Source organism: Fukomys damarensis, unplaced genomic scaffold, assembly GCF_012274545.1.
Source record: "Fukomys damarensis isolate Sample0158 unplaced genomic scaffold, DMR_v1.0_HiC HiC_scaffold_6, whole genome shotgun sequence".
NCBI classification, from domain to species: Eukaryota; Metazoa; Chordata; class Mammalia; order Rodentia; family Bathyergidae; genus Fukomys; species Fukomys damarensis.
Genome location: NW_022900918.1, coordinates 40,779,635 through 40,804,093, shown reverse-complemented (window position 1 = coordinate 40,804,093; position 24,459 = coordinate 40,779,635). Strand labels below are relative to the sequence as shown.

The 24,459-nt window shown below is 50.1% G+C and overlaps 1 protein-coding gene across 1 annotated transcript in view; it reads right to left on the bottom strand.

Moving 5' to 3' along the window:
- Myo16 (myosin XVI) overlaps nt 1-24,459 on the bottom strand; it is a 378,094-nt gene that overhangs the window by 177,283 nt on the left and 176,352 nt on the right. The window contains exon 16 of the mRNA XM_010619995.3: nt 23,529-23,676. Coding sequence (XP_010618297.1) covers nt 23,529-23,676 — 148 coding nt within the window. The remainder of the gene's footprint in view (nt 1-23,528; nt 23,677-24,459) is intronic.

Genomic DNA, 24,459 nt, shown 5'->3' with positions numbered 1-24,459 from the left:
GGGAGGGGGGAAGGGGGAGCCTTGCAAGGAGGAGAGCCATGCTGAATGTGGACTGCTTGTTAGAGTTCAAGTGGGAACCCAGGGAAGGACAGGCGCAAGCACCTGGGATTTAGAAGAGGAGAGAAAATGTGGTTGGGAAACCATGAAGGTGCAAGGATAAAAGCAGAGTGAGTGAGCTCGCCTAATGGGGCTCCAATGCGTCTGGGCTGAAGACAGAATCCAGGGTTCTGGGCAGAGGTGGGTGGGTGAGTGAAGAAATAGGACCCAGTCACCCAAGCCACAGGAAAACGAGCTTCAGAAGGCTGAGGGGACAGGCGCAGGCTCACTGCGGCAGGGCGGAGGGGCTCAGCTGCGGCCTCTTCCGCTGGTCTGGCCCGGTCCAGCTGGGGATAAAGGGCGCCCCGCAGCTCAGGCACTGTGCCCAGCGGTGCCGGCCCAGGAGGTGGCAGGGATGTGTGGAGCTGCCTGGGGAGGAGGAGGGGACTCAGGAGGGCTCTGGGCTCTCCATCGCAGTCTTGGGGACCAGCCACAGGCAGCGCTGGTGGGGGAGCCCTAAGAGGAAGGGCAGGGCCACTGGACGCGTTAGCAGGAGTCGGCAGTGTGGGCCCTAACAGCCTGGACACTGCGGTCATCTCCTTGGAGTTAGGGTTTTAAGTAAGCAAAGATTCCTGACCTTAAATGTCTGGTTGAGTTGGTGACTGACAGGAGAAACATGAATATAATCTCACCCAAAGCCCACCACACAGCTGCCTTTTCCCTACTGTCTTACTCATTTCTATTCCTCCTTTCTCTCGAAATGGTAATCAATTATTCAAGAATGGTCAGCTTTTTCCTCGAGACAAATTCTAGGAAAAATGTATTTCTGTGTCCTTAAAGTGACAAACTGCTTAGAAGTCCCAATGGACATGAAAAGTGTCACTGATGATCCGCGTATTCAGCAGGTTTTAATGTGAAGATTTGCACTACAGACAGAGAGAAAAGGGAGGGAGGGAGGGAGGTAGGGAGCCCCAGAAAGCAAAGAGGGAAAGAAGGAAAGAGACAAAAGTTAATCATAACAATACTGACGTAAATCTCAAAGGTTTCCCCGCTGCAGTGAGTTCCTCTTATTTTGTTGTAGTTCTTTTTTCTGTGTCCACTTTTCCCAAAAGCTGCAGTGTGCCTGGCTGCTGGCGCTGGTCTGGGGTCGCCATGGACAAAGCCGCCATGAGTGCTCACCGGCAGCTCTCTGAACACAGCCGCCCTTCCCAGGGATGAGGGGGCAGCAGCAGCAGCAGCCGTGGTGGGGTCGGTGCCTCTGGTTCCAGAAGCACCGCTGAGCTGCGGGAGAACCCTGTGCTCGTTACACTCCCACCGGCCACACGCCACGGCGGCCTCTCCACACCACCCAGGCTGCCAGTGTCACAGCTCTTGCGTGGCCATGCCCTGTGTGAGAGGTGACGCGGACCTCGCGGGGCTTCAGTCTGTGTCCCCCGGCCGGCCAGTGATGCGCGTCTTTCCTGTGCTTGTCTGACACCTCTGTCCCTCTCCTGTGGAACATCTTCGTGCCTTCTGTCAATTTTCTAACGCAAATAAAGCACTTTCCTCTATCGTTAAACCTGCAGACATCTTTCTATGTTGGCTATGAGGTTTCCAACATTTGCTCTCGTGCTGTAGCCTGACTTTTTGACCCTTATAGCAGGAGTTTCTGAAGAGCAACAGCTTTGTATCATCACGCGATCCAACGCATCCTTCACCCCTTGCATGGCTCCTGTGTCTGCTGTCACATTTAAAACCTTTCCAGCCTGGAACCAGAGTCCTAGACTTCGTTCTTCCTTGCCCAAACACTGCATAGACTGTCTTTCCCGTGCATGGTCTATTTTGAGTTTTGTTCTATAAGACGTGAAACACTTTTGCTTTGCGTGTTCTGTTAGCTGTGTCCTGTGCATATTTTGTCTGTGGATGTCCAGTTGCTTCGCACCTTCGGCTGACACCCATCTTTGCTGAACTGCTGTGCGCCGTTGTCAGAAATCAGCCGGGCCTACGTGTGCTTCTATGCCCGCAGTCTCTCCCCTTCTGTTTACCTGTGATCTGGCTACCAACACCGCAGCTCCCAGATTACTAGGTGAGGTGGCGGGCCTGTAGGCTCATCTGCTGATTTTATTCTTTCTTTTCAAGATGATTTGACCTATGTGAAGGGCTGTGTTTTTACAAATACATTTTGGAACAAGCTTTGTTTATGTGGTCAGCGTGGTTTCTGTCAGGAAAGGCACTGGCCTCCCAAGGCATCTGAGAGTTAACTGACCACTGCTGTACTGACGGTTCTAACCAGTGACTCACTCCGTGTCTCTCCACTCATCAGGGTTTAACCATTTCCAGCACACAAACACTGTAGGGTTTTGTTAAGAGTACACTGAAGTATTTCACTGCCAAAATTTTTGAAATTTCAGTTTGTGTTCATTGCTAACACACAGCGGTACAGTGGTACCTCGGTTCACAAACTTAACTCTTTCCATGATTCTGGTCAAAAAACAAATTGGTTGTGAACCCAATCAAACTTCCGCGTAAGGTCAACACTGAACCTGATCATTGCATTTGACTCAGTTTGTAAGCTAAGGTTCCACCCGCTGTGTGTATCCTCTGGCATTTATCTTGTATTCATTTATCTCATACCCTGGGGTGGGCTGAGTCATTCACTAGCTTTAAGTGGTTTCGGGTAGAACCCTCCGAGGTATACACTCTTTTTTTTTCCTTTAGAATTATTTTATTAAATCATAAATGTACAACAGCTTCTTAACTCTACACAAGCACTTAAATTTTTTAAAAGGAAAAACTTTATGTCTTATTACATCATGATCCTGGCTAATAGCTTTTCAAAACTTTGAGAAAAATCTTAAAAAAGGTTTCCCATGTCGCCTGAGGCTTACAAATTTAACGTCAAAGAAGCAATGCTTCTAGCTCTTACAAAGACCACTAGAAAGAAACAACAATTGAAAAGCTGAGCAAGTGCCTCAAAGTCACACTCTTTTCTGACAAAACCTGACGGTGCTTTCTTCTGACCAAGTGTACAAAGGCTAACCTTCCAGGCTGGTGTGGAAGAGCCACACCTCCGCCTTCTCTTTAGCCCTTACAAACTGAGGAGAGTGTGTGTGATGATCGGGAAGATGTGCACTCAGGCGCAGACGAGGAGAGAACGCACTGAAGGTCAGATCTGTTTACATCTCAGTGCTGTTCATACTCAGGCGCCCCGTTGTCCCACCCGCTAACAAAGCCCGCACCGGTACATGTGCTGTGTGCACACATGTGTCCTTGCTTTCGCTTCTCGTTAGAGTGCAGTGCACACTGGAATGGGGGTCTCCTGCTGCTTGCGGACACCCGAGTGAACTCTGTCCATGCACAAAAGCACAGAAGGGCTCTCCCTGGCCACAGGAGAGTCAGTCAACAGTGGGTCTCTTTCTGGACATTCTATGCAGAGGGGAAAGTTAAAGATGCTGCTGCTCAGCCAGGTGTGGTAAAGCGCACCATATCCCAGCACTTGGGAGGCGGAGGCATGAGGGTTGCAAGTTGAAGGCCAGCCTGGAGGACACAGTGACACCGTTTCCCACCCCAATGTAAACAGGTGCTTTTCAGTCTGGCATCAGTTTGAGGACTAGGAATGTGAGAGACTAATAATAGAGACTTGAATAGCAAATGCAGACAATGCTTGCAAAGAAATCATCATTACATTTGAAGGGCCTGTGTCCTGCCCTGTGGCCCCTGCCTGTCTGTGATGGGCGCAGTAAAATGCCTGTGCCCACTGGGTGCTATGAGCATCATGCAGGAAATGACCCAGGAACCCGAAGGTCCTCCAGGGCATCTGGGCTTGGCATTCACACAAGAGCAGAAGCCCTGCGTGCTTCCAAACAACCTGCGCTGTCCCCTCATCGCATCAGAGGCTTGCAGCTCAAAATACCATGTTGACTCAGTTTCTCATCTGCTGTGAAAAGAACAATGCCTCTGTATTGTGGCCAGAGCTGTCTCTGAGTGATGCTTAATACGTAAACAGAAGCCAGATAAGGCAAAGGCAGACTGCATCCCTAACACAGCATCGTTTGCTAAGACATCAAAGCACTGCTTCTTGCTACCACTCACTCTCCCTTCTCCTAATAAGGAAATTCTTTATGGTTTTCCAGTGATCCAGAACATATTAACTAATTTTAAGTCTCTTCCGACAGCATATAATGCAGTATCTTATTAACTACAGGTTTAGAGACAGCAATCTCCATCAACAAAAGATTAATGTGTTATCCATGTATTGTTTTGTCTGGAAAGCAAGAGCCCTGTCTTCAGGAAAAGAGTGCACTCTGCTACATGCGTTACACATTCGGAAAGGCTCTTGAAATTGTAGACGGTCAGCTAAGTGGCTCCTGAAAGTGACCCTGGGACTGCTGGGTGGACATGGGGTGAGCGGCTGCCTCCTACACAAGGGCCCTGGCAAGCAAAAGGGTTAACCCACTCCAAAAGGAAGTGCAGTCCCTTCTGCCAGGGCCCAGCACTATCCCTTTGCAGGGCATCACTCACAGAGGGCTGCTAGTAGTCAAAGAGGAGACTGGTGAAGCACAGAGAAACAAGTTTTGCTCAAAATGCACAGACTGATCCCAGCAAGAAGCCTGTGGTGATCAGAGTGATGTGGTTGTGGGCAGGTCCTAGCTAGGGTCCCACCCCAACCCCAGTAGCTTAGAGCCATGGGCCTAGTCAAAGGCTACCCTGGAAAAGAGCTGCACAGGCACATGAGCAACAGCCAGAGGCCCACCCAGATAATACTGGTCAGTGTGTGCAGACCCCAGCCAGAAGCCCACTCAGACAGCAGGGACTGGGGTGTACAGCCCCCAGCCAAAGGCCCTCTCAGACAACAGCTATGTAGAGGGGCAGGCCCGAGCCAGAGGCATGCCCAGATACCATCGCAAGTGTGCACAGGTCCTAGCCAGAACCCTGCCTGGACCACAGGGCAGCACAGGGATCCAGAAGGCAGCCGTTCTGAACCCAGGAATTGGTGCAGGGGTGAGCAGCAGAGAAAAGGTCTCTCAGTGGCTTGTTGAGAATTGAAGACCTCTGGGTGAGCAAAAAGTTGCCTCAACAAAAATGCAGCAGGCTGCATCTGTTGAAATGAGGAAACATGTAAACAAGTCTCAGAACCAGACTCCCAGATCACCTAAGGCAGCTCCAAAGGGCAATGAGATGGAACAATCTGATACTCAACCACCTGGACTCCCTGAACCGGCAATGAAAGAGTATCTGGAAAAACTGAAATCAGAAATAATTTCTCAAATAACAACATAGATTGTGTTCATAGTGCAAGACATGATTAATAAATATACAGCAGACACAGATAAAAAAGAGAAGAGCTGAGGAACACGATGGAATCCCAACATAGGAAACAAATGGAATCCATAAAACAGATGCAAACAGATTTCCAAGTGATTAAAAACTCCACTGAAAGTTTACACAGCAGAATAAGCCAATGCAAGGACACAATATCAGATACAGAAGACAGGATTGCAATTAATGACCAGGAAAAGAAAAATTTCTTAAAAAGAGTAAAGGACTATGAAAAATCAATCCAGCAGCTGCTAGCTGATGCAAAGAATAACCCAAGACTGATAAGAGTCAATGAAGAGACAGGAGAGAGTGCAAATGACATAAAAAAAAAACTGTTCAAAGAAAGTAATGGCAGAAAACTTCCAAAGCAGGGGAAAAGAACTTGACATACAGATAAATGAGGCACACCAGTGTTCGACTAGTCATGATTAAAAAAAAAAAAAAGAATCCACACCTAGGCATATAACAGTCAAGATTCTAAAAACCCAACAGAAGATCAAAATGTACACACTGCTCTGTCTGAATAAGGGCGGGGTCAGTGGGACCACTCAAGTCACAGGGCTTTCTCCTGGCTGCACCGAGCCCCACCTTGGGCTGGCAGATGTCCTGCAGGAGGATGGCAATGTGTCAGGTATGGACACAAGGCTGTGGCAGCCAGGCTGAAGGCACTGGGATCCTCACGGGAGCCAGGACCCACACATGGCCCAAGGTTCTGAGCACAGACAACAGTTACCCTATACCTGCCCGACGAGCGAGGCAGCCACCTGGCTCCAAACCGCTGCAATGTGTCACGGCACAGGGTTCTGACCTCTATTTGTGATAAGTTCTCAAGATGTTTTGGCTTACAATCACTTGCAATTATAAATCACAATGACATTCAGGTCTCCTATAATGTCCTGAAACATTGTAATACGGGTTCTACCACAGCTACGATCATGGAAAAGCAGAATGATTGGGGGGAAGTCGCAGGCGCTCAGAGTGAGCCATTTCCTTGTTCTCAGCATAATCCTCAATTTGTTGAACTACTCAGAATTCCCACCTGCATGCTCAGCTTGTACTACTACTGCTACTAGGGCAGGACTCACTAAACAATAAATGAATCAAGTACCGGGTTAACACTCCGCCCGCCTTCCCTGGCCACTCCCTGTGTTCTTCCTTAATTTCTGTGTTTATTCATCCATGTTTGCAGCACGTGATCACATTCATTGTGGGGAGTTTGTGCATGGACGGAATGTCTTCATTCTTTTTAATTCTCCTTCTGTCCCATTGCCTTCCTCTCCCTACCTATCATCTTATCCCCTTCCCTTTTGCAGAAGACCTATCTCCCTGTTTCCTACCACCTATCTTTTGTCTTGTTCTTTAATTTATTTGTACTTTGGGTTTCTGACATAAGAGAAACCAAGTGATATGTAAGCAATGGGTCTGGTTCATCTCTCCTAAAGTAGTCTCAAGGTGCATCATTTTCCTACAGATGACTCAATTGTATGTTTCGTAATGGCAGAGTAGCGCTCTACTGTGTAAATACCATGCTTTCTTTATCCATTCATCTGCTGATGGACATAGGCTGCTTCCTAGATTGAACTCTTATGAGCTCTGCTGCTGTAAACATGGGTGTGCATGGGTCACTAGTACAACCACTATGGAAGTCAGTGTGAAGATCACTAGAAATTCTCTTTCTAGGCACCTCCCCGAAAGAGTTCATATCACAGTCACCCATCTACTGTGCCCGTGGGTGGGTCAAGGTCATTTCTACGTTCTAGGGATTCCTACAGAAGACCAGGTAGGAGGTCTGAATGTCATTGTGTATTTATAATTACAAGTGATCTCGAAGCCAAAGCATTCTGAGAACTTATATCAATTAAAGGTCAGAATGATGTGCCCATCATCAGAGAAGGCCTACTAACTTTGAGATTGTTTTTTTCTATAAAAAACCCAGGCAAGTAATGCAAGACTGTGATACGGCAATCAGTCACACAGAAAGGTATTGAATTGGTCAAAGACAAAATTCAAGGCCCATTTTATACAAAATGGATTCTGGAATCTTCAAGACCAGCAGGCGTGACTACATATGTCTACTCAAAGGAGAAATTAATATTGTTTTAATTTTCCCTCACGTACTCAGGAAATGGAATAATGCTCTGACATATTTCATAAATAAAATGTTCTGGCCAAACAGACACTGAGCTGCTTGTTTCCCATTACTGTCAAGATCACTGAACTGCTACTCTTATTTTCAAAGTAGCTGTAACTTTCTAAATCAATTCATTATTTAAAATGTTAGTAAAATAAAATTATAAGAAAAATATGGTTAAACACATTTCTAATGTGAAAGAAATACAGAATTCCTGAGAAATATATGGAAAAATGCACTCATGTTTTCTGGTCTCTTAAGACATTACAACAGTCCTTCAGCAGTGACTTTCAGCCCAATCTTTCCACACAACTTCAATACATTTAAAGCTTCAAATACTTCAGACTCAGCAATGCATATGAATTTTTTCCTCTTCTGTGGAGTGAAATCAGGCCCCGGTTCATCTCCAACCCTTTTTATCAGTTTTATTTGAAGATAGGATCTCACTAATTGCTAAATAGCCCAGGCGGACAGGGTAGAACTTACAATCCTCCTGCCTCCTAGAGTGCCAGGACTACAGGCACAGATCTCTGTGCCTCCGTTTCTCCTGGACTTTAGCTGGTGATGTTCTCAGGCAGCTGTGTTTGAGACTGCGGTGGGCCTGCTCATCACTGGGGGTGGGGCCCGGTCACCAGCACTGCTCAAAGCAGGAAGTCTAGACAGGGTGATGGAGAGGAAGCCGGAGGACAGCGAGTGCCCTGGGCAGCACTGGCTTTGGGCACCACGTGCCATGCTGGGCTTTGATTTTTCAGGCCCAGAATCTGGTCAGCTGATTCGTCCTCACCAGCCACTGTCTTCCATCTCCCAAATCTCCTTTCTCAGAACAGAAGTCTACTGGGATTGAAATCACCACTCAACACTGTCTGTCACACACAAGGACAAAAACTCCACTGCAGACAGTCAGGTGGCACTGGGCCATCAGAGCATGGGTGCTGTTCCATCTGAATCCTGGGATGCTCCCGTCTAGACCAGGAAATCGCTGGAGAGTTTCAGGATTTACTGCTCGGTGATGTACACAGAAAGGTGCGATCTCAGAGAGCAGTCTTGAGGTGAAAGGCCCACTTTTGCTGACTACCATTAACTCCCTCACAGATACACAGACTGCATGTTCTCGGGTACCATGAAGACCCTGTCAAGACTTCTTCTTTCAGAACAGAATTTTCCTTCATTTCACTGCATGGATGCCATCACCACCACAGCCAAAGTATGTTTTCTTTACTCCTCAAGGCGTTTGCTCTCTATCGATGGTGAATTTCCACAATGCATCCTATTAGGTGGAGAAGCTTCCCACCCTTCTTGATTTTAAACAAAAATTGAGAGGACAGTCACAGTGGGAGTGGAGGTACTACTTGGGAGGGCTCAGCTTGCAAAGCTGAGCTGGAACAAATCTGCAAGGAATCTGTTTATGAGAAACACTGGCACACATTTGGGTTACTAGACACTGATGATCAAAATGGCAAAGCTTCAGTCAAGAAAAGAGAAGTCCCGAGTTTTTGTGTGCCCTGAACTGTGAGGCCGGGAGACTCAAGAGCTGAAAGTGACTCGGCCTTTGCCCAGGGACAGCAGACCCCAGTAAGCCATGCAGATGCAGCTATGGCACCAGATGGAGAGGGTGTGGAGCAATCCACTGTGCAGCGCAGCAGGGTGGACAGTGGTGGTTATTTAAGTCTGAGGGGGAAACCAGTGTCTCAAATGCGCCTTGGTTTACTGAAGTCCCCAAAAGCCGGACGATGTTCTGATAACGATCGACCCGATCAGAAACTGTCCATTTCAGTTGTAGAGCCTCCTCATTGTGTTTTCCAAGGGCTGTGTCATTCTAGGGATTCCTCAAATGTGAAGGAAAATCCCTTGTGTAAGCCAGGTGAACTCAGACGCTTGGCGTAATCGTGCTTGAATGGTCACGCCTGGAAAAACAGATGAAGGACTGAAACAAGTCCCCAGCTGCAAAAGAGTCCAGTGCACACTGCAGAGGCCACAGAGCCACAGGGCCAGACCCGCGGCCTCATGGGGTTCTGAGGACGCGTGGGACTGCAGTGCCACCGCTCCAGACATGGTGTGTTCCTGACAATCCAGAGAGCAGCAACGTTAACCTGACTCCCTAGTATTTAAGAAAATTCAGTTCAGTGAATAAAACATATTTAGTTTGCCATAGTGTGGGAGGAGGGTATATTTGTTGTGACCAAAGCGATTCAAGCTGGTATGTTGTTTGAATTTATCTGAAATCTCATGGCTGTGGCGAAGATGTTCACATCAGTACCAGAAGCAAAAGTCATGTCTTGAATTTAACTCAGTTCTTGGGGAATATCTCCTTCCTTCCTTTTTTCTTTTCTTTTCTTTCTTTTTTTTTTTTTTTCTTGAGGCAGGGTTCACTAAATTGTTAAGTTACCCAGGCTGGGCTCAAACTTATGATCCTTCTGCCTCAGCCTCCCAGAATGCTGGGATTACAGGTGTGCACCACCACTCTAAGCTGGGAGCATCCTTCAGGAAAACAAAAGCAGCCCATCATAGTGGTGCCCACCTATAATCCCAACACTCTGGGAAGCTGAGGCAGGAGGATCACAAATTCAAGGCCAGCCTGGGCAACTCAGGAAGACCCTGTCTCAAAATAAAAAACAAAAGACTGTGGACACAGATATCTGTATTTGTGGCTGACCCTGCAGATTCCTCAAGCAACCGTGCCAGGAAGGGGGACTGCAGGGACAGTGTGTGGGCTACGTGATTGAGTGCACGTGTTTATTGTAGGAGACAATTTCCTGACATCCTGTCCATTGTGGAACACTACGGCAGGTGAGAGCCGGGATGAACCCAGGATGGGCTGTGCTGTGCCGGATGCCACACAAGTGTTGTGCAGTCACAGATGCCATGATCCCCAGGTTGGCGGCAGGAACCATGGGCCAAGCCAGCAGCACCTTGTCCACGTCCACAATGCAAAGCACTTGATTTCAGATGAAGGCACTAGGTCCATCAGTCTGACGCAAAGCTCTGGATGAGCTATTTCTAATAAGATACCCCAAATACAGAGAGACCCGTTGGAATCTAACAAATATGTAGCTGTAATGGAATTTCATAAGATCAATTTCCTGGGCTGATGCAAGGATGCTTATAATCACATTTTACTGCTTTGGTTACTGATAATCTCATGTACACACGTGCATGCACACACACACACACACACACACACACACACACACACATACAAACATCTGTCCTACACATAGGAGCTTAGATATCTTAAAATCTCCCAGGACCACTATAAACTTTGGATTTACAATGCAGAGAGGGAAAGACCCTCTTCATTTCTTCCAAGCTGAAGTCTACTTGAAGAACACCCTGCTTAGTCCACATCTCACCTGGAGAGGCTCAGGCTCCTGAGGTCTTTGGCTTATTCTATGAAAGAAGAGGCTCTGCTGAAATTACATAAAGCTGAGTGGTCAAGGGGCTGCTGCCTCAGTGGGTCTGAATTCCATGGACAACTTATCTGGTTTCCTGGCCTCAAGCCCAGCTCTCCTGCCTATGGGCTACAGTGCAAGGCAAAAGACCCAGAAACAAGACTTAAGCAGAAATTGAGGGTCTGGGATCATCTGAGCTGCTCTGGGCAGCAAAGACACCAGGTACCCAAGACCTCCAGTATTTGTTGATTACAAATGTGGGAAGAAATAGGACAGGGTGTATGTGAGATATCTGCAGACAGCGTGTGAGGTATCTGGCGATAGCAGGCAAGGTTGTAAAAGGGAGGCAATGAATTCTTGCAGAAGAAATAAAAGGAGACCAGGACTGGGTCATAATTAACCAGTAGCTTGTCAGGTCATTGGGGGAGACCACCATTCAGGGAAAGGAATTTAATTTGAGCCCTCCTGTCCTTGGCTGTGAGGTTATCTCAATCATAGCCCTGCAGTGTCACAGACTGAGACTTAAGTCTCTGCCACAGCCTGCCGTAAACTGGGCAGGGGGAGGGTCAGCTACAAACTCTGCCAGTGAGGACTCCCCAAAAAGGGGCACCATCTGGGCAGAAACAATGTTCACCCCAAAGAAGTCACACCCACAGCTGGCCACACTCAAGGTCACTGGGGATTTTAAAGTATGACAGTGACAAGAAGATGGTCCTAGGATGTTCATATCACTGAAGCACAGACCAGGGAAAGGAAAGGGAAGCTTACTTCAATACCAGCCATCCACCCAGGTAACACAGAACACTCTCCAATAGCTGCTGGGGACGCCAAGTCACACCCCAAGTGATTACAGACCAGAAAAAGAATGTTCACTGGTGACAGCAGCAGGGGACATAGCAGAAGTGGACACCCAGAAACCTCCTGTAATGAGCTACTGATCATACGCTGTGTAAAAATGTTTGAAGTAACTGTAGACCAAAAAAGAAGTGTGAATCTAACATGAGAAAAGAACAAGAAATAGTATCCAAAGAAACCCAGGACTCAAAAGGAAAAAAGGAGAACTCCTAGAAGTAAAAAGTCATTGAGATTAAAATTCAACACTGGAGTTAAATATCAGATTAATCACTTCTCAAAGAAGGGTGAGTAAAATGTACAGAAATGTGGCAGTAATGACCTTCAGTAAAGCATGGGGATGGAAAATTAAGGGAGGAAAGATCAAATGAGGAAGGATGGCACCATCTGAAAGGGATCCCAGAAGAACTAGGAGGGAAAAAACAAAGAGGGAACATTCACAGGGAAAATGCCCAGTCATGTTTCAAATTTGGTAAAATAAACGTATCTGATGATGTGCAAATCTCTATCTCAAACAATACATTTTTAAAAATTCTCATCTAGGATCATTATGGCAAAACTAGAAATCAACACCCACAGCCCCCCACACACAGAGCAACTTATTCACCCATTTATCACACACTTATTTTGTGGCAGTGGCACAGCACGCTGTCGGAACACAAAGCACATCAGCTTCGAAACCTTAGGGCTCCTGCTTGTGGGGGAAGTAGCAGTGTCACTAATGCCGGACATGATGAATGGTGCAGAGGACACCAGCACAGAGCACACGGCTGTGAGTATGGGGAGGGAGCACTCAGGACAAAGGCGAGGGCAGGGACACAGGAGTGCATGCCCCGATGAGTTCCCAGAGGAGGAAGAAGCCAACGCATGCAGACCTTCAGTCACAGCTCATGGGCCAGCAGGGTCCATGCTGCGCACTGCTGGAGGGGAGAGGTGTGGCAGAGGCTCCCTTCCACGGGAGGAGGAGATGAGGGAGTCAAAGCAGATGGGAATGCAACAGAGCAGGGAAGGCCACCTCTCAGAGCTTTCGGGATAACCAGCATCCGGCTGCAGCCCACATGCCACTGGTTTGCCACCCCTGTCTTAGCACAATGGGTTTGGAAATTGTTCCATCGTGAAATCTTTGACTCTGAAGTACAAGGAGGTCCGATATATAAAACAGGTGAAGCAGAGTTGCCCGGACTTAAGGGTGAAATACGTGCTTTCTGCAGCGTGTTCCTGTGCGAACACAGTTTAGCAGCAGCTGATCCAGAGTTGCACAAGCCTCATCTCCTTTGTGGCTGTCAGGAAGGAGACCTTCCAGGAGAGATCGGGTGCTATGACAGCAGTTTATCTGAAGGAATTGCCCTGCGCTGTTTCCCTTCTGACACTGGCCACTCAGGTCGCCAGTTTCTAAGTGACTGGCATGCGGCAGCCCCTCCTCACGTCTGTCACACTGGACCTCTGCGGGGACAGGTTGACAGCTGGGACCGAGCAGGATGGCTGAGCACCCCAGGCACAGCGCATGCTCTGTGTGCACAGCCTCGGAAAGGGCAGTGGGGACAGCAAGGGTGGGATGGATGGAGCCTTGGATGCCGGTCCCCTGGGCTGTGCTACAGCTGGGGCACACCAGAGTCCCATGTAAACATCCCAGTTGAGATCTGAGACCCAGATATCAGGGTCTCCACGCGGAAGTCTGGAGGACGAGCACCCTGAAATGGCCCTGAGTCACGGGGTTGGCAGGAGGCGCTGCCGTGGGGCCCGGGGACTGCACAGGGAAGCCATGTTCCGACAGGGACAGGTCCGCCTCCCACCTCAGAAGAGCTCCCTGGTGGTGAGCTATACAGGCTGCTCACGGACAGAGCTGAGGAGGCTTCTGGGGATTCGGAAGCATGGAGAAGGGAGTGAAGGTCCCAGTTTCCAGGCGACAGACAGGGCGGACTGAAGGTCACCCATATCAGAACGGTGAGCGCTCAGGATGCAAATTACGTGGCCCTTTTCCCACTCTTGCTGACACCTTTTTCTTCTTTTTAACTTTTATTTTCATCACTGTGCGTGTGTAGTCGATGGTGATGACACGTGCTGCAGGGGCTGGTGCAGGGACACCGCACAGCTTCGCTCTTTCTCTTCCCTTTCCCTCCCCCCCTCCCACCTAGCCATGGTCACGCTGCACCCTGGGACTGCACAGAGGACGTGACGGCGCAGAGTGGGGAGGCGGACACTGCCCTGGAGATGCCCGGCTCAGGCTCAGGGAAGCCTGGGCCCCGCTCTGACCGCTACAGGGCTGCTGGAGTGACTGGAAGGAGCCCACACCGGACACCGCCGTAGCTGGAGAGCTGCGTGTTCTCAGATGCAGTGTCCACGGCAGGACCCCCAGAGTCCTGGGTGGAGCCCGCCGGGACGCGCTTTCTCTCCAAGGGCATTTCCTACGCGTGTCCCCGCAGACGTGACTCCGTGCGTTTTAACACATTTGCTCACTCCATGGCCCTAAACTGCTGGAGGAAGAAGGCAGAAACCTGTTGTCTCCAGGGCTCTACGAGGCCGCTTCTGTGCCAAAGCAGCTCAGAATAAGAGATGCCCGTGTCCCAAAGGAAAAGTCTAACAAAAAGAAGTGTGCCCTCCTATGACAACGCCAGCACATAGGTCCCCAAGTCAAAAGGCTGGCAGGGGAAAATCAGGCCTAAGAAGTCGGGGGAGCCCGAAGCTCTAAGATTTGTGAACCTGAAAGGAAGAGGAGGAATTAAGAAGGGTAGCTGCGTGCAGTGGTGCACACCTGTGAGTCCAGCTCTCTGGGAGGCTGAGGCAGGAGGATGGCAAGTTGAGCCCAGCCTGGGCATCTTAGTGAGACTGTCTCAAAATAAAAAATAAGCACTTGCACACAGGGGTCCCCAGCATCTTCAAACTGCAAACAGCTCAAGAATGCGTCGCTGTCACTTGTGGAATGGAAACACATCTGGGACACGTATGCAACGGCGTCTTCCTAAAACACTTCTCCCTGGCTGTGCCCCCAGGAATGGGAACCAACTGGTCTAGGACTCCGTGTTGCCTCAGGTCCTGGGGACTCCAGCTCCTCCCGTGTCCAGCTGTTTGGCCCCAGTCCTCAGCGCCGTCTGCAGCCCGCCACCCTGGAGCGTTCGCAGTCCATGTCCTCTCTCCGTGCTGTGATCGAGGGCTCCCGTCCCAAGGCGCCCAGCGGCAGGGCCGGGGCTCACAGGCATGATGGGTGCTGGACAAGCACCTCCTGGGAGCCGTTCAGGTTCCATCGCAGTGGGAGGAGCCTGCCGTCCACTGGGGACCCCACCTGAGGCTCAGCCCCTCCTACGCTCTGTGCCCACAAGTGTGGGCATCGTGGCTGCAGTCACACCGCCGTTCGTCACCGGGAACAGTAGCTCGGCGTAGGTACAAACTTCCGCCACAGCGTCCTCCATGAGCATCGCAGCCTCCATCTCAGGACCCTGTGTCACACGCACACGTGCACGCGCACACACATGTCTGTGGGAGCCTCAACTCCGCCTCTGGACTTCCCGGCGACTGGTACCTAACCGTGCACTTGGAATCACACTCACACCACCATGTGGCCTCTTGTGACTCAATAAATGCAGGCTTCAGATGCAAGGAAGATACCAATTCTTAATTTCTACTCTAACTGGTACAGAAAAGTGATGCATCTTAAGTGAAAAAAAATAACGTTTTGCCCTAGAAAAGACAGGAAACAGAACTTTTCAGAGGACTGTTCAGCTGCTGCCTGTGTTGTTCTGTTTTGATCTCCTAGGATAGGACACAGGAGTTTCTCTGGCTGCAGAGAGAGGGGCCAGGCCTTGGGCCATGGGAGGTGGCTCTGCATCCCCTCTGTCCCCAGCTGGCTCCAGTGATGGTCTCCACCAAGAGACAGTCACACGAAAACCTGCAGTAAACTGTGTGACGTGACTGATCACAGCGCAGCCTAGAGCGGCGCCCACGGGAGTGGTGGGCCGTGACCCTCAGCAAAGCCACACAGGCAGAGACAGAAATCAGGGGACAGTTGCGCCAGAATCTGATTCTGCGCATTTTCAAGTTCTAACTGCAGCACGTGGTCTTGTTCATAAAAGTCACCCAAAGTTGCTTCAGGGCTGCACTGAGAGGGAGCCGGGCCAGGACAATAACCACCCGCCTGTGCACCTTGCTGGGCTCAGGCTCAGCAGCCTCCCCGTCCCAGCCACAGAGTGCGGTGCCCAGCGTGGACGCGGGACTGGAAGGAGAGAGTTGGTGAGTTTCCGGCCAGGGACTGGGGTCCCATTTACACTTCGCTCTCTGCTAACAGGCACCGCTCTCACAGCGCACACATCTGCAATGAATGCATGAAGTGCAGAAATAGCCCCCGGCTCTCCAGATGTCACCAGCGGGCGCTCGGGTGCACGGCCCATGCAGGGTGATGCCGCTCAGCTCTCGGGCGCGTGAGTCTGTGCACGGGGTCTGTGGTTAGAACACAGAACCGTTCTCGGCTTTAACTTTCCGTGTGTCACCTGTGGGTTTTGCACACCATGGGGAAACTGAAGAGGCACGGTGGGGAGGTGGCTCGGGAGAGGCCGGAGAGGAAAGTTCTGCCCACCTGGAGCCACTTCTGGGGTAAACCTGGTCATGTAATGAAGGACACAGCTGGGAGAGAAGGGCGGGTGCAGTGAGCCACTTCCGGGCCTGGGTCACCTCCTGAGTCAGACCTTGGCCCAGGACCAGGCTGCCCAGGTCTGCACCGTGGGAGCAGGTGACCGGGCCACCTAGCATCCACACCACAGGTCCCCAGGCCTGTGTCCTGTGGTCTCTGCAGCCCGCGGTGGCCCCACCCTAAGCACCTGTCACTGACTGCAGATCTGACCCCTGCAGCCTTTGGACCCCGTAACAGTTCCTCCAAGGCCTGAAGGTCAAAGCCACTGTGAGAGAGGGGCTGAGTCCAGGAGCCAACCTCGGACCAAACCGCGGCTCTCCCCAAGCCCCAGGGCCGGCAGCCCCAGCACTGAGCCCTCGGGGGTGAGCACCTCTTCGGGTGCTGTAGGGAGGGTCTGGTCTTCTCCTTTCCAGTCTGTGATAGGCCTGCTTCTCCCCTTGGGCCTACTGTTCACTTCCTTGTTCAGGACACAAAGACCTTGGGGCAGACCTCACCTGGTGACAACATGGAGCCCACGATGCCAGCCATGGTCCCTGAGCCAGGAAGGAGGCCAGGATGGGTGGATGGGGTTGGGCAGTGACACGGGGTCTGTCAGACAAAGGCAGTCACCCCACTCCATGCCTGCAGAGAGACCAAGCAGGGCAGTGTGGGAACCCAGTGCAAGGTGGGGTTCCACAGTGAGGGACCTGGCCAGAAGAGGCTGAAACAGCAGCTGCCTTGGCTGGATGAGGCACACTGGATGGGAGATGGGCAGGCCACACAGGTGATCCTGCCGCTACAGCGACATGGGAAGGTGGTAGAATGGAGACAGACATACATTGTGTGGCTCCTATCCGAACGTCCCCCGCAAAGCCTCACTGCTCCTAGGTTGGACTTTGGGAGAAGACTGGATCACGACAGTGATGCTCATCAGTGGACCAACTGTAGACTTCAGTAGCTGAAGTGATATTGGGGGTGCAGCCTGGTTGCAGGAGGTGCTCACTGGGCTGTGGACTGTCTCCCTCCTCCTCCCTTGATCTCTCGCTGCTTCCTGCTACCCTGCCATGGACTGTTTCTCCTCTGCCATGTCCCTCTGCCATGCCACCTGCCTTGGAGCCAATGAACTATGGACTGAGACCTCTATAAAGTGTAAGCCAAAATAAACCTTTCCTCCATTAATTTGTGGGTGTCAGGTATTGTGTCACAGTGACAAGAAAGTAACTAAGAAAGTAAGCATCTTCACAGCTTCCAACTGGAAACAACCCAAGACTCTGTGACCTCTAAGATGGCAGTGTGGGTCACCAAACTGACAAGGAGCCCTGCTCTGACCCCTTCCTCACCTGTGAGAGCCCCCCACCCCCCAAAGATATCACAGCCATAGGCAGAGAGAAGTGGCTGTCCTCTAAATCCACGCCTGTCTAGCATCCCATAGCTTAGGGACAAGTTAATGTGTCTTTATCTGTAAGAGACAAATCATTTTAAAGAGAAAAACAGAGAGGGAGTCTGGGGAGGAGGATATCAGGTAGGACTGATCTGGAAGTCAGTGCCCCCCTGTGGCTCAGAATCAGAACTTTCCCTGCCACCTCGAAGGTGACCTGTGCTTCTGACTGGTGAGAAATGCAGTGACCACCCTGCACTTAGACCTGAACAAGACACAAGACACAAGCCCGCCCCACTCTAAATGTTAAGGACAAGAACGTTCAGTGTTCATATCCCCAGCAGGCTTGAAGGTGCACCCCTGAGTAAAATATTTTAATTTTGGGGAAAACCATTTGAATATTCACCCTCAGAGAGACAAATAAAGATTAGAAATACACTCGTTTCATTTCAGGCCAGAGTTTGCTCCCCACTCAGTTTGGGTTGATTCAGGTTATTTTTTACTAACATGTGGGTCATCAGTCAATGTTAGGTTTCAGAACGTTCCGTATTTGGGAATCCTGAAAAAGTAGGTGAGGGCTAAGAATGTGCAGTTCCGCTTTCTCGTGCCAACCCCAAGGACGGACATTCGTTTGCTGGTGAGATGTGTGAGCAGGTGCTGCTCCCTGGCCCATCATGAGACAACTTCCTCTTGTCCCCTGCAAGGTGACAAAGTCCCAGGTCCTCTACACCCTCTGGTGTCCCCCAGATGGAAGCCAGGGAGTTGGGGTGGCAAATCCCACTGAGCAAACAGAGACACAGCTGCAGGGTTAGCCCAGCCACCCAGGCTGGTGCGGAGACCTGAAAGGCGAGGAGCACGCAGGGGCCTGTGTAGGATCTTCGTGGCTCTATGTGTATCTGGGAAGTCGAGGTGGCTAGCTCGGCCCTGGGCATAGCAGATGTGCCAGCCAGGCCTGGGCCCGCAGGGGATCGTGCAGGGCCCGGCCTGCCTCGGACATCGGCTCCACAGCATGGGCTCAGGGTGGCTGTGGCAAAGCTCTCCCTGACTTCTGTCCAGGGGCTGGGTCCTGGAGACCATGCAAGGCCACCTGTATGACTGTCACTCTGGAGCTCCCAAGTTAGGGGCCGCTGTGTGGCCATGCTCCTCTCTGTGCTGGAAAAAACACAGGAAATGGAGAGAGACCGAAGGAGTACAAGGGGGTGAGAGAGCACTTGGGCCCCTGGACCACACCACAGACCTTGCGTCTGCTGTCAGCGCCCCCTGCTGGTAGAGCTGTGGGCCCCACCCCTCCACTCAAAGGGTTTTGATCAGTAGAAATCTGTGCTGGATCTGGGTTTAGGAATCTGCCTCCACCTCCTGCTAAATATATCAGCTAAAGGTCCTTGAGAAACTCTGTAGCTGTGCATCAGATTTATGATGAATAAAGTGCAGGACGCTCAGAGCTTCTGGGGTTTGGAGGAGGCAGGGCACAGGCTCGGCATCAGTGGCACTCAGTGGGCAGCCAGTGCTCTCCCTGGGTTCCCAGAAGGACACACTGCCTGGGCAGGCACAAAGCTTCTACCACTGCCATGCTGCACCCTTCAGGTGGGCAATCAAGCCAGGCATGGTGGTACGTGCCTATAATCCCAGCACTTGGGAGGCTGAGGCAGGAGGATCGCTATGAGTTCGAGATCAGCTTGGGCTACATAGTGAGTTCCAGGTCAGTCTCAACTACCTAGTGAGACCCTGTCTCAAAAAAACCAAAAAACAAACAGATGGGCAATCAAGCTCTATTAGTAAAATAAGAAGCCCTCTGTGTGTGTGTGTGTGTGTGTGTGTGTGTGTGTGTGTGTGTGTTACCAGGGATTGAAGCCAGGGCTTTCACATGGAACTAAGCTCTGCCCTTTTTATTTTGAGGCAGAATCTCCCTAAATTGATAAATTAGCTAGGCTGGGTCTGCAATCCTCCTGCCTCAGCCTCCCAGAATTCTGGAATTACAGGTGTGTGCCACCACACCCTGCTAGTTTAAAGCATTTTATTATACTACCAGATAGTAACCCAGAATTATTATCTACAGTAGTAAACATGACAAGCCCTAAAACACTACAGTTAGTTTCTTGAGCCACTTTTAATTTAAATAAAGCCACACAGGGACAGATTTTTTTACTTTGTGCTGTTTCATTTTCCTTCAAATGTCACTAGTGAAAGCATGGATGGGGCAGAGGAAAAGCTTCCGGGATCCGGGGTGGCAGCGTGTGGAGTCCCTGGTATGGGGAGGAGGATTCATCGCTTGCCGGGGAGCCGGGCCTGGGCCATTCTGAAGACCAGAAGCAGAGCCTGTGCGAAATCGCTCAACAACCTCAGGTCTTTGGGGCTCTGAGGAGCACTTCAGGCCTTTCTTGCCTAAAATGTGTGGCTAAGAGAACACTGCATTCTATCACACGACTAGGAAGAGTCACCGTTAAGTAACCTTCACGCTTTCCTTTACCTTTTAAAAGACAGTGACAGATCCTCGGGTTAAATTCGATGTTCCTAATAATTCCTTAGCAAAAGAGAGAGGAGAAAATAAACCTCTCCCGGGGAGTTAATTGTTGCGCTTTGCTGGTGACAGCTGTGAGCTCCGGGGGACCTCAGGTTCAGAGACTGAGTCAGCGCTGCCTCTGGGTGGCCTGGGGTGAAGCCCGGGGCGCACTCTGAGTCACAGGGCTGGTGCCGCCTCCCTAAAGAGCCCAGAGAAAGGGATTGAGTTCACAAAGGTAGTTTCAAGTAAGAGGAAGATAAACAATGAAAAATGACTTCTAACGGTGGCATCTCCATCTCTAGGGCCGTAAAGGACATCTGTTCCCTAGATGTGAGTGCAATCCTAAAAAAGTTAAAATGCCACTTGAGAAGTGAACAGCTAGGAAAATAATGAGGCAGAGAAAAAATAAAGAAAAAGAAAATTGTAAGCGATGAGCACTTGTTTTTGTAATTTTTTTTCCTTTCCCACTTTTTTGTTGTTTGCTGACACTGTGAGAGCACGCCTCCTGGTGGCAAGCCTAGGTACGTGCAGTCTTAAAGCCACAGCTCAAAATAAAAAATGGAGACTTGCAGGCCTCACCGCCCCTTTAACAACCGCCCAGGAAGGGTGCTGTGCAAAGGGTCAGGAGCGCTGTCTTCCGCGGTTAAGCCTAAACCTCCGGGACCACGCCCGTGTCTGCAGTGCTCTCTCCCGTGCGCCCATGTTAGTCTTCCCAGGGGCATTCTGATCTTATGTACAGCCCAACGTTCTCACTCCATATGCAAAAACTTCTAGTCCTAGACACAGCGCCAGTGCCGAAAAAGCACACCGGTGAAACTGTGGAGAAGAGCGCGCGGCAGCTCTGCTTCTTCCTCTCTGCCTCCCGAACGGAAATCCTTAGGCCTCAGCTCAGTTACCTGCGAGGTGTATTTCCCTTCACGCAGGTAACACTGTGGTAGGGATAAAGCAGAGCCAGACTACGTTTGGAGCAAGCGCGGGGCAAATGTTTTCTCGTGCCTCCTCTCGGGAAGCGGGGTAAGGGCTGAGATCGGCAAACTACGAAAAGGGCGCCGGAGTTCTGGTGGATGGAGGCGATGGCACTAGCATGTGAATGCGCAGCGCCTCACTCGCGGGGTTAGACAGTTTACCAACAGTGACACGCTTGCCACGGCAGCCCTGATGCTAAGGAGCACACTCGGATGTGTCGACTTGCGAAAGTTTAGAAAGCTTGAAAATTCAGATGTAATACTTCTGATGGTAAACGAGCCAACAATCTCCAAAACTGTGATTATTTCTTATTCATTACGTCTAAACAAACATGAAGCCCCAACCTGAACTCAAATGCCAAAGCGATATAAAACTCCTGCCCTCGCCAGTGTTATAAATGTGAGAAGACTCCGTCACACAGCGCGATGTGCGATATTTTACAACTCTGAAAGGCGGCTTTTTACTGCGAAAACGTGTAATTTTCTGCCGGACGGTCCCAGCACCCATGCTCCAAGTGACATCTTTGGGAATGTGCAGCAGGGTGTGGTTTTCACGGGAAACTGTGGCACTCTCGGGTATTGAGAGTCCATCTCAGTACACGGCCTGCTTCGTCCAAGGCCGCTGAATTATTCAGGAGCACAGACCAGGCCGGCTGCAGGACTCACAAAGCCCCGCTGGACCCACAGCCCAGTGCACTCTGTGGAGCTGGCAGAGGTCCCCATGATCTCCTGCCTGCGCCTGCACCACAGCCAAGAACAGACACCGCTCCTCTGTGCCGTGGCCTAGGTCACTGCCTTGGTCCCAGTGGCTCAAGTCCCTGAGCCAGGCACACGTGTGTCACACACACACACACACACACAGGTGCGTCCTCTAAGCTGCCTGCCTGCTATGGGCTGTGAGTTCCGCGGGAGGAGGAACTGGGGCAGGCAGACCCACCCACTCTCCTTCCTGCAGCTGCTGCTTAACACACAGCCACTGTCGCCTGTATCATGCTGCTCCTCCAAGGGACGTGTTCAGCAAGAGATGTTCAGGCATGTGATACCCACAGTCTGGAGGCTGAGGCAGGAGGATCGCAAGTTTGAGTCCATCCTGGGCAATTTAGTGAGACTGCCTCAGAAATCAAAAATAAAATAAGAATAAGGATGTAGCTTGGTGTGAAGGCCTGGAGTTCAACCCCTACTACTAGTACTACTACTACAAAAAAAAAAAAAAAATTACTGTCAGGTAATGGATTTCATCAGATTTGTTGTCAGCAAAGGCTCCTTCATGGCTCTGGCTTTAGTATTCTCAAGGGCTTGATAGACAATATCTCCAAAGTCCCGAGAGCTTGGATTGTCTGAGTCCATCATTTCCACTGGTGCTGCATCCACACTTCTGCCTCCAGACCACAATATTACTGCTTTCCGTTTCTCCTAAGTTTCTGTTGTGTTTTGGAGACAGTGAGCCTCAGGTGGTCTTCCTCTATATAAGTTCTCATAAGGGCTTTTTAACTTTTGGCTCCTTTTTTTCTTCTAATATGGCAAACTATTACCATACCCCCATGTGTATTTTTTTACCAAAATCTGATGACAGGGGTATAAAGGTAAACTAGTCTGTGGCAAATTTACTCTTTTCCCCGACACTACACTCAGAATTAGTCATACCTCCCAGACATGGTAGGATGCACATTAAGGGTCACATCTCTAACTAGTACTGGAAGGGCACTGTGGCCCCATCACACTGGCAAACCCCTGCACAGCTCCTGTGAACCAGATCAGGCAGTGAGAGCCCAACTCCCTATCCCTGCCTTAGAACACAGGAGTGATTTGGGGTATGGGTCGGATTCTCTCTGGCTGCCTTTTGCCCCTGGAGCAGGGCTCACAACCCCCAGATACAGAGGGCTCTGCTCAGTCTCTGTGCCTGTCACCCATCAGAGTATGACCAACACCTCCTAATTTTATCCCCAGTCATTTTGCCTCCAGTGAAGACACAGCCCTCAGGCTATGGGTATTGTTCTCCCTTCCCAGGCACAACCTAGTCTGTTACTCATGAAAAATAATGAGTTTAAACTATTCCACTGTTCCAAGCCATGACCAGAGATTGGAATGCATAACTGATGTTATATCCAAAATACCCAAAAGGAATAGAAAACTGTGTACACACCTCAGTGTATCTGTAACCAGAAAGACAGAAACATTTGAGTTCACATGCACACTTAACCCTGCATCTGGGCAACACATTCAATAACCATGACCCCCGTGACGGAGACAAGTCTGACCTCATGGGGTGCAACCATTCTCTTTAGCCACTATCTGTCCTCTGAAAACTACAAAGACAGTTTAAGATTACAAAAGTGCAGGCATGATTTGAAGGCGGAATTAGGCAGGAAAGTCACTCACCTGTGTGCACACCCATTGTGGAGGCGCAGTCCATGCCTTTCTTCAGCAGAAAGCCCGTCCAGCAACAAGTAGAAAATCAGAAAATTGCTCTGGCCAGGAGGCTGGGACACGAGCCTGGACTTCTCCAGCATATAGGTGTGGATTCTAGCTGGTAACGGAAAGTGACTGTTAGACGGCACCGTGGCTTTCTTCCCATGCATTCAAGGCAGCTCTGCATCCAACTCAGACTTTAAAACATCGAGAGTTTACTTGTCAAGTACATAATCAATATCTCTGCGCTGAGACATGGCCACACGCAAGATTTGTGAATGACAAGATCTATACACAGGAAAAGTCACACCGTTTTCATCAGTAAGTACACTTACATGCTGCTGAAATGCAGCGATTTTATTTTCTTGGCAAGTTTTAGACTGATGTAGGTTTAGCAGAAAGTACTGCGATTTCCGAGTTATTACTTTCTTCCTCCCCGAATGACCACTTTCTCTTTTGTCAGTGCATCTGTGTGAGCACAGCCTAGAACTGAGGAACCAGTGTTTAACCCACACACCGTAGTTAGGTCAGAGCTCACTCTGTGTCACACAGCTGTGGGGACCTCGGGAGGATGCGTAGGGGACACAGGCAGTGCTGCGCAGTTAGACTGCCAGGGTGGGTGTGTGCACACGGCGTGTGATGTGCACCCAGGCAGTAGTTGCAGGTTGAGGTCTTTAAAAGTTTTCCTGCCTTTTTCTTCTTTCATTTTTGGCTGAAAACGTTTTCTGTTTAATATTAACGATACTCATCCTGAAATTAAATACTGCTCGAGAGAATGTTTTAAATCTGCACACGCGTGACACAAACTTTCCGGCTGTACCACTGTTTACTGTCTTCAAGTAGGACACATCCAGGGGGACGGGCAGGCTGGGAGGCCTCCGTGCTTCTGCGCTCTGGGATG